The sequence below is a fragment of the Python bivittatus genome, unplaced genomic scaffold (genome assembly GCF_059951505.1).
Source record: "Python bivittatus isolate LINGU-HERP-01145 unplaced genomic scaffold, Pbiv_v1 ctg000820_np1212, whole genome shotgun sequence".
In the NCBI taxonomy this organism is placed as follows: domain Eukaryota; kingdom Metazoa; phylum Chordata; class Lepidosauria; order Squamata; family Pythonidae; genus Python; species Python bivittatus.
Genome location: NW_028277107.1, coordinates 859480 through 868889, shown reverse-complemented (window position 1 = coordinate 868889; position 9410 = coordinate 859480). Strand labels below are relative to the sequence as shown.

Below are 9410 nucleotides of genomic sequence, written 5' to 3'. Positions count from 1 at the left end.
CAATTCCTCCCCTGCAGCTGGGTATCAGACAAACAACCCTGGCCAGCAGAGGTGAGAGCTTCTCACTTATCCTCACACAGCTTACTTAGGGTGGCAGAGAGGAGAAGTTGTTCGATATGGCATGAAAACAACACTCACACACACTTCAAACAATGAAAAGTGAACAGCAGATAGCAAACAGCCTCCCTAAAACAGGAGGGCAACAAGATGCCTCTGTAGTAGCCGCCACAGGACACAGATCCTTGCTGTTTGTTTCAGAAAATCCATGGGTGCACACACAGACTCAGTGGCCTTAGGAAACGATGCAGAGGCTCCTTATTAATAATCAGCCAATGATTATTATTAACAACCCTAAGGGCCCAGAAGGAGCCAGAGCAGAAAACAAAGGTAGCTTACGCTGGAGCTGAGACATACACTAAAGGCGCCATTGCCTTGGAAGTTGGACTCCATCAACCTATGCAATCACTGCCAAAATGCATTCTGTGGTTGCCTTCCATGGTGGCTGTGCCCACTGGGAACAAAGATCCTAAGTTGGGTTAAACCTCGAAAGCCCAAGAATGGTCTCCAGTTCTGAAGCGATGGTCAGTCTGAGGAAAGTGAGGGGAATAAAGGATCAACCAGAAAAAAAAAGAATTGTGCCTAGCATGGATGAAGGAGGGGATGAAGGAGAAGGCAGGAGTGCAAGTGGATGGAGAGAATCAAGGAGATTACAGGATGGTCACTGGGAGAGCTATAATTTAATTAAACAAAAAACCAAACAAAAGTAATAGCTTGAAGGTTGCAATCATGTTGAGAAGCTTAGTCCAGTTCCAACCCATATGTCTCCCAGTTTTCTTTAGCCTATGTCTCCAAAGACAGAGGAGATGCTTCAGATGAATTTCCTCCTCCTTCTTCCTACAAACAGTCTTATTTCAAGAACTGCGTTGTTGTGATTAGGTAATGAGTGACTGTGAGCAGGGCCTCTCAGTGAGTCTAGGAGAAACCTCAAATTGTGGGTCAGTCATCGGTACATCTCTGTTTAAAGTCAAAAATTGAATTTCCCTGGAACTGCAAGGTCCAGAACGACTCCATCTTGCAGAGATTCACTCCGTCTGTTCCCCTCCCATTCAGACTCCAACAGCCGCTAGGTCAGCACTTCCACCACATCATCTGTTTTGCCTGGGGATGTGAAAAATAACTGGGTATCACCAGCGTATTAAGGATGCCAGAATCTAGGCCAACAGATGACCTCCCCCAGCACTTCCCTGTAGATCTTGAAAAGCAGGAGTAAGTGGAGAGATCCCTGGAGCATGCACAGAATAGATATCTCTGGACAGAACTCTCTTCCACCATCACGACCTCAGGAAGGAGGAGAACCACTGCAAAGTAGGGCATTCCCTCAGACACACTGCAGAAGACCACGGTCAGGAGTACTGAAAATCTCTGAAAGATCAAGGAGGGTTGCACTCCCCCAATCCTAGTCTTTCCATAAGTCATCCATAAGTGCAACCAATGCAATTTCCATCCTGTATCCCGGGTGGAATCTGAGGAACACCACTTTCAGGTGAGGCAGGTCAGGAATTGGACACCACAAAGCCTACTGGAGCTCTGCAATGTTGTTGTGGGGCATAAGAACAGAATCCTGAAAGCCTGTCAGAGTTTCCCACTCACCTCTGTTATGGGATACAGAATCAAGACAGGATTATCTTTAATCTCTTAGGTAAGAAAAATGCTGAATTCCATTTCCTGTCTGCTCCTTTGCTCCATCTGCTCCCTCTACCCGGGATGCAACTTTCTACAGAACCTCTCTTAAAAATGGAAGCTTGGAGATATTCAACAGTTGTCGAAAGCAGCTGGATGGAGAAGGGTTCCTGATCGAGGGGACACCACAGCCCCCTTCCTCCTGACCCCATGGAAATAACACCCTTTCTCCCCTCTTTTCATGAGGTCCTGCGCTGCACAAAGAATCCACCAGGGGGCTCCCTCTGCAAAGAGAGGGGAGCACCAAGTGCTTCTGGTGGCTTTCCAGAGGAGGTTGGGAAAAAGAGTGACATCACTATGACTTGCCTATCTAGGAAGCTGCGTGCGCTCTCTCTAACCATTTGAGCTTCACAGGAGGTTAAAAACGCTGCAGGAAAGTCTTGCAGGGAAGAAATTCAGAGGAGGTCCTGGGTGAGCATGGCCCTCTTCCTGTGCAAAGGAAGGCAGAGGGTTCCCCGGCTGGAGAAGGGAGAGAGGCAGCCAAAGTCCTCATGTGGGTTCAATATTCTGAGTCCTGGGGGTGGGAGAGCCTGAATCCCATGTTCCCCTGCAACCCCTTTCCATGCACATAACAGGCAGGGGGGAAGCAGAGCTCCAGACCAGCCGTGCTGCTCCCAGGAACAAATCCAGGATCCCCAGGAAAGAGGGTGGGATCTGGGGGAGCCTTCACGCCCCATTTCCTGGGAAAAACCTTGGAGGGGGGGAGAGTTTGCATTGCAAATCTCCAGCAGGAAAGAAGAAAAGCCTTGCAAGGCAGGAGGTGCCCGAGATTGTGTCTGCATTCTCACCATGCGCTGATGAGGCTGAAATAGGGCTGGATCCTCTGCAGTTCAACACATCTTAGGAGGGTGAGTGAACCAGGAGATCCTCTTAAGCTTCCTTCCTTCAAGCCCTGTGCTTTGTGTGAACTCGGCCCCTGTGCTTGGGGGGTCGGTTTGGGCTTAGGGCATGTTGTCTGAACCCGCCTGGGTGTCCTGGTGTGAATTGGCTCTTAAAAGCAAACACTGAAGAAACAGAAGTAGAACATCCCAAGCCAGGCTCATTTCACTGGCATTTCATTGTTCCTGAACTGGACTTTGGTGGTATGTTAACCTGTTTGGGGTTTGGCATGTTGTGTGAATCCCGCTTGTAGGGAAATGTAGATATGGGTTTTTAAAAAGCCAGCCCTTCCTTCTGAGAAAAAGAAACAGAAAATGCTCCAAGATGCATTTATTGGGCATTCCAAGTCCTTCATGGAAGTCAACCCCATATTTTGCAACACACACACAAATAAGCACAGACTCATCTGCTCAATGCCACCCCAGTCCTATACCAGCTCAGAAAAGTGGTGCCCTCCATGGGGATGAGTGTTGTTCAATGGTGAAATCCATCACTTTCTAATTCTTGGAATTTCTTTTCTTTTGCATCTCAGACACAGAAACCAGAAGCCTTTTGTAGGTCTTCGCATACTGACAAAATCCTCTCTTGGGCAAAGAGGGCTGAATGGCCTGCTGTGGTCATTCCTGCAGCTACAGGAACAGTCCTATGAATGAAAAGGCATTTGGAGAGCCACAAGATTCCTCGGACCCCTTTGGAGTTGTGGTACGGGAGAGAGAAAGAATGGAGACACAACCCTTAGCAAGTGAGGGAAGTGGAGAAGGCTCTTCTGCTGTTCAGCCTGGGAGCTGTGGGGAGATCTGGGCAAGAACTGAGCAGAAGGTCCTGGAGGAGGAAACCACCCGTTTAGACGTTCAGCACCAGACCTTCAGGAGCATCCAATACCAGGAGGCTGAGGGTCCCCGAGGACTTTGCAGGCGTATCCACTACTTTTGTCATCAATGGTTGAGACCAGAAAAGCACACAAAGGCGCAGGTGCTGGACCTGGTTGTTCTGGAGCAGTTCCTGGCCCTTCTGCCCCTGCAGATGCAGAGCTGGGTGCGGGAGTGCGGAGCAGAGACCAGCTCCCAGGCAGTGGCCCTGGTGGAAGGCTTCCTCCTGAGCCAGGCAGAGGACCAAAAGGAGCAGGTCGAGTTGCAGGTGAGAGACATTCATTTTGGGAGCCCAGAAGGGGTCTGAAGGGAATAAACTATCTGCTTGAATTCTTAACCCCTCGCAACGAGAGTTTTCTGGAATTTGTAATATGTGGATGTGTTTCACTTATTCTTGTGGGATGTTGCGTTATCCATTCTAGAAGATAGATTTGGGACAGCCGTTCCTTTCTCACTTTCCAGCCTTGCTTATGGACCCTGGGGGCTTTGAAGTTCTTTTCAGAGAACAAAAATCCACCTCATGTTGTGTGATGTCTGTTAATTCTTCTTCTTTTCTCCTACTTCCTATTTCAAGTCCTTCGCTGTGGGCATCAGAAATCCTGAGGGAAGGAGGAGTAAATCCAGTCCCTGTCAGGACCTGTTTTTCAGGAGGATCTCTCAGGAAGATCCAAGTCAGGAAACCTCGGGAGGTAATTGAAGGCCCTCCCATTCCCCAGAGAGATCCCAGCTCTCTCATCTTCTCTATGTCTTCTCTTCTCTAGAATGCCTCCTCCTATTTTATTAATTCTGCACTTTAAAATTCTCTCTCCCTCACAGGGAAGACTCGAACGAAGTTGTCTGCTCTTTCTGGCGCAGCTGAAACAGTGGCTGAACCTCCAGCTCCAGTAAGAGGAGGAAATTTATCTATTGAATTTGTATTCTCCCTTTCCTTCAGATAGTCAAGCTGGTGTATGTAGGACTCTCTCCTTACATTTTTCCCCCTTTTTTGGGCCTGGGTGTTTTCTTGTCCTTGAGCAACACTGAATGGGGAATGGAAGATTCAAGTTGCCCTCAGTCAGCTTAGCCTCCTCTGAAGTCTGTGGTTTGGATACCATCGTTTGTAATTCCTCCCCTGAGATTCTTATTAGGAAATGTTTTTTTAAGACTGGTACTTAGATTGAAACATTGCCATTTTTAAAAAGCCTTGTTTCCAACCAGTGATATGAAATACAAGGACATCACATGAGCCAGGCTATTAACATCCAATGAAAATGGCCAGATAGAAAAGATTTTAAGTAGAAATTGCTCTGAAAGAGCATATAATTAAGGAACTTGCAAAGTAATTTCTAATCCTCTGATTTGTGCCTGGATTTGGAGGCCAAGGAATCCCGCTTGGCAAAGGCTGAGAAATTTCCTTCCCAGAAAATTGTCTCCACTTTCTTGTCTCCCATTCAGCCAATAGCTCAGATTACTAGCACCTTTCTTGCAGTCTGAGGAGGAGAAGAACCCAGCTTGAGTGCCTCTGGATATTGATGGCCCCCCACCCAAATCCCTGGCTGTGCTCCCCCAGCACTTTCCTGAAGTTGTTGAGCATGGCACGATTAGTCCTTCTGGGGACACCATAAGCCCTTTGCTAAAATGCTAGAAAGAATCTCTCCGCCCCCCCCCCTCCGATTTTCTTCTGCAAACACAGGAAGGATTGGAGACACTGATAGGTGGAGTTTCTGAAGCCCATCTGCCAGTTCTCCTCTCAAGACGCTGAGAGTCTTTTGAAGGTGGGCGCATGGATTGCTTGATGGATTGATCCAGAAGGAAAGTAGGGTTCCTTTCACTGAATGGCACTGAGAGTCCTGCAGAAGCAATCAAGTTGATCAAGCCTGCCAGAAATATTTCTTCAGTCAAAAGCTTTTGGCTCTTTCCATTTTCTCACCTAAACCTTGGAATCCCACCAAGCGTTGCCATTTAACTTAGTGCATATCTTTGCTTTGGGAATTTGTGAAGAATAGGACAGATCTTGCAAATCCTCCTGGCCTGTTCTGTTCTTTTTTTCCTTGTTCAGGAGGGTCTTGTGTCCTTCGAGGAGGTGGCTGTGTATTTCTCCGAGGAGGAGTGGTCTCAGCTGGATCCTCACCAAAAAGCGCTGCATTGGGAAGTCATGCTGGAAAATTATAGGAACGTGGCCTCTCTGGGTAAGGGTTTGCTTCTCTCCCATCAGAGAGTTTGGAAGACATTTTGTAGTTAGATGCCATCAGCACACCTCTTTGGAGGGGGGGAAGGAAAAGATCTGCCCTTCTCCTGCTTGAAGGAAGGAAGGAGGTCAATGGCTCTCTGCTTAGATGCATCCCCTGCCATTTCTCATCTGGTGGATTTTTCCATTTCTTTTTAAAGGTATCAGTGAGAAACTCACTCCATGGCTTGAGGAGATGCTCAACTCCATCACACTGATTTCATCCTTTTGGGCCCAGATGCTTCCCTGTCTGTCCTCTGAAGGATTCTCATTTATTCAGGCTGTTGGGTTAATCACTTGTCTTCCTTTTGATTTCTATCCTGAGCCTTGGGGTTAAGGGCAAAATGGTGCTGCTTTTCCATTGCAAACATGCTGTTTAGGGTTAATAGAAGAGCTCTAGAACTGTTATCTCTGCAACCATTTGATTTTGGCCAGAGAAAAATGAAGAGCAAATGGAAGGCAGTTTGGGTAGGAAAAAAGGACAAATTTCAAAACTGATTTAGTTGTCACTGGTCTTTCCTGTTATTGACCACCCTTTGATAAATGTTAGGTTTTCTCCTAAGGCCTCCCTGGATGTTTCCCCGGGTTCTTCCTCAACTCAACGCTGACTCTCGGTAAGGTTTGACTATATAAGGATGATTCTAAACAAACCGGGTGCTGTAGATGTTTTCAAAGCTTTTATGGCTCATGATTATAGAAATTATCATTTCTATACCATGTGATTGTAAGGATACAAATGTGCGATATATTGAAATTTGAGGGAAATTCAGAAAGAAAATCGTATGACCTCCTACAGACTGATCTTTTCCCCCACCCTTGCTATAATTTTCATTTCTCTTTTCCTTTGAAGGTGATCATGGCTTTGAGAATAAAGATCCCAGTGAAAAATTCGAAGTGATCAGGCATGGAGGCGGAATGGAGAAGGAACTGGAGATGCAACTAGAAAGTCATGAGAGAAGCCAGTCAAAGACTTGGAATCAGGAAAGTTCATCTTCCATGGATCCCAAGACGCAAGGCTTTCTTGCCCAACAAGGAAAAATAAAGGAAAAGTATACTGGAAAAAGTGTAAGACTATTAAAAGACCAATTAGTTGTAAATGAACACTCTCCAACCCAAACCAAAAGAGAAGATTATATCTTGAGAGACAATAGAAAAAATCATAATTGGACTTTCACTCTTTCCTGTGCAAATGGGTCCCTTACTTCTCATAAAAGGATCCACACAGGGGAGAAGCCATATAAGTGCATGGAGTGTGGAAAGAGCTTCTCTCAAAATACATCCCTTATGTATCATAACAGGATCCACACAGGGGAGAAACCATATAAGTGCCTGGAGTGTGGAAAGAGCTTCTCTCAAAATACATCGCTTATGAGACATAAAAGGACCCACACAGGGGAAAAGCCATATAAGTGCCTGGAGTGTGGAAAGAGCTTTACTACTAGGAGTGAACTTACTTCCCATAAAAGGATCCATACAGGGGAGAAACCACATGAATGTATGGAGTGTGGAAAGAGCTTTAGAATGAGGAATCACCTTATTGCCCATAAAAGGATTCACACAGGGGAGAAGCCATATAATTGCATGGAGTGTGGAAAGAGCTTTTCTCAAAGTACATCCCTTATGAGTCATAAAAGGACCCACACAGGGGAGAAGCCATATAAGTGCCTGGAGTGTGGAAAGAGCTTTCGTACTAGGAGTGAACTTACTTCCCATAACAGGATCCACACAGGGGAGAAACCCTTTAAATGCACAGAGTGTGGAAAGAGCTTTACTTCTAGGAGTGAACTTAGTTCCCATAAAAGGATCCACACAAGGGAGAAACCATATAAATGCATGGAGTGTGGAAAGGCTTTTAGTGAAAACAGTCATCTTACTTCCCATCATAAAAGGATCCACACAGGGGAGAAGTCATATAAGTGCATGGAGTGTGGAAAGAGCTTTACTACTAGGAGTGAACTTATTTCTCATAAAAGGACCCATACAGGGGAGAAGCCATATAAGTGCATGGAGTGTGGAAAGAGCTTCTCTCAAAATACATCCCTTATATGTCATAACAGGATCCACACAGGGGAGAAGCCATATAAGTGCCTGGAGTGTGGAAAGAGCTTCAGGACAAGCAATCAACTTACTTCCCATAAAAGGATCCACACAGGGGAGAAACCATATAAGTGCCTAGAGTGTGGAAAGAGCTTTACTTCTAGGAGTGAACTTACTTCCCATAAAAGGATCCATACAGGGGAGAAACCACATGAATGCTTGGAGTGTGGAAAGAGCTTCAGAAGCAGCAGTCACCTTATTGCCCATAAAAGGACCCACACAGGGGAGAAGCCATATAAGTGCATGGAGTGTGGAAAGAGATTTACTACTAGCAGTGCTCTTACTTACCATAAAAGAATCCACACAGGGGAGAAGCCATATAAGTGCATGGAGTGTGGAAAGAGCTTCTCTCAAAATACATCCCTTATATATCATAAAAGTCTCCACACAGGGGAGAAAATGTATAAATGCATGGAGTGAGGAAAGAGCTTCAGAATAAGGAATCACCTTGTTCCCCATAAAAGGATTCACACAGGGGAGAAGCCATATAAGTGCATGGAGTGTGGAAAGAGATTTACTACTAGCAGTGCTCTTACTTACCATAAAAGAATCCACACAGGGGAGAAGCCATATAAGTGCATGGAGTGTGGAAAGAGCTTCTCTCAAAATACATCCCTTATATATCATAAAAGTCTCCACACAGGGGAGAAAATGTATAAATGCATGGAGTGAGGAAAGAGCTTCAGAATAAGGAATCACCTTGTTCCCCATAAAAGGATTCACACAGGGGAGAAGCCATATAAGTGCATGGAGTGTGGAAAGAGCTTCTCTCAAAATACATCCCTTATATATCATAAAAGTCTCCACACAGGGGAGAAAATGTATAAATGCATGGAGTGAGGAAAGAGCTTCAGAATAAGGAATCACCTTGTTCCCCATAAAAGGATTCACACAGGGGAGAAGCCATATAAGTGCATGGAGTGTGGAAAGAGCTTTTCTTGAAATACATCCCTTATGAGTCATAAAAGGATCCAGATGGGGGAGAAACCTTAGGAATGCATGGAGTGTGGAAAAAGCTTCACCAGAAATAGTTCTCTTTTTCCCATAAAAGGATCTACATGGGAGAAACCATATAAATGTGTCGAGCATGGGAAAAGCTTCAGGAGGAGGAATGACCTAATTTCACATATGCAGATCTGTTTGGTGAGAATCCATGTAAATTCTAGATTTAGTTGTTTAAATCTATACATTTTCTATTTGTGTACACTGAACTGGGAAAAGATTTCTTTGAGTTTGACCCTCACAGCCAGCAGCCCAAGAGAAATTAATTTACCATTGGAAATAAAAGGGTCGTTTTAATTATGAACTGTATTTTTGAACGTACTGTTATTTTAGGTGGCCAATGCTATTGCACACCAATAAGAGAAATTTATTGTTTATTAAGTTTACGTTTATCCCAGTGCCAGAAGGCATGGTTTGTCTCCTGTCCAGGAATAAACACGCAGGCAGAGAGAGAAGAGTTGATTTTCCAGAGCCAGATACACAAGAGGATCAGCTGTGGGGCAGCCATGCTCGGGTTTCCCCAGGAGTTCCCTTATAGGGTAGATCCTCTTGTTCCTGGAAAGGTGAGAAGGAATGCCGGCCCTTGAGGAATTCTTGGAAAAGGTGATCCCCGGATT

General features: G+C 45.4%; 1 protein-coding gene across 2 annotated transcripts; it reads left to right on the top strand.

Annotated features, from left to right (window-relative positions):
* Positions 1-2045: 2045 nt before the first annotated feature.
* LOC148214031 (zinc finger protein 202-like) lies at positions 2046-9097 on the top strand. 2 transcript variants are annotated; one of them, XM_088128912.1, is made up of 6 exons: positions 2046-2588; positions 3152-3756; positions 4063-4177; positions 4305-4372; positions 5527-5656; positions 6545-9097. In XM_088128912.1, exons 2-6 carry the CDS (start codon positions 3223-3225, stop codon positions 8209-8211), a joined length of 2514 nt encoding a protein of 837 aa, XP_087985038.1. In that variant the 5' UTR covers positions 2046-2588; positions 3152-3222; the 3' UTR covers positions 8212-9097. The 2 variants fall into 2 exon arrangements, with proteins under 2 accessions (XP_087985038.1, XP_087985040.1); XM_088128914.1 differs by having other exon boundaries at positions 5856-6674.
* The last annotated feature ends 313 nt before the right edge of the window (positions 9098-9410 follow it).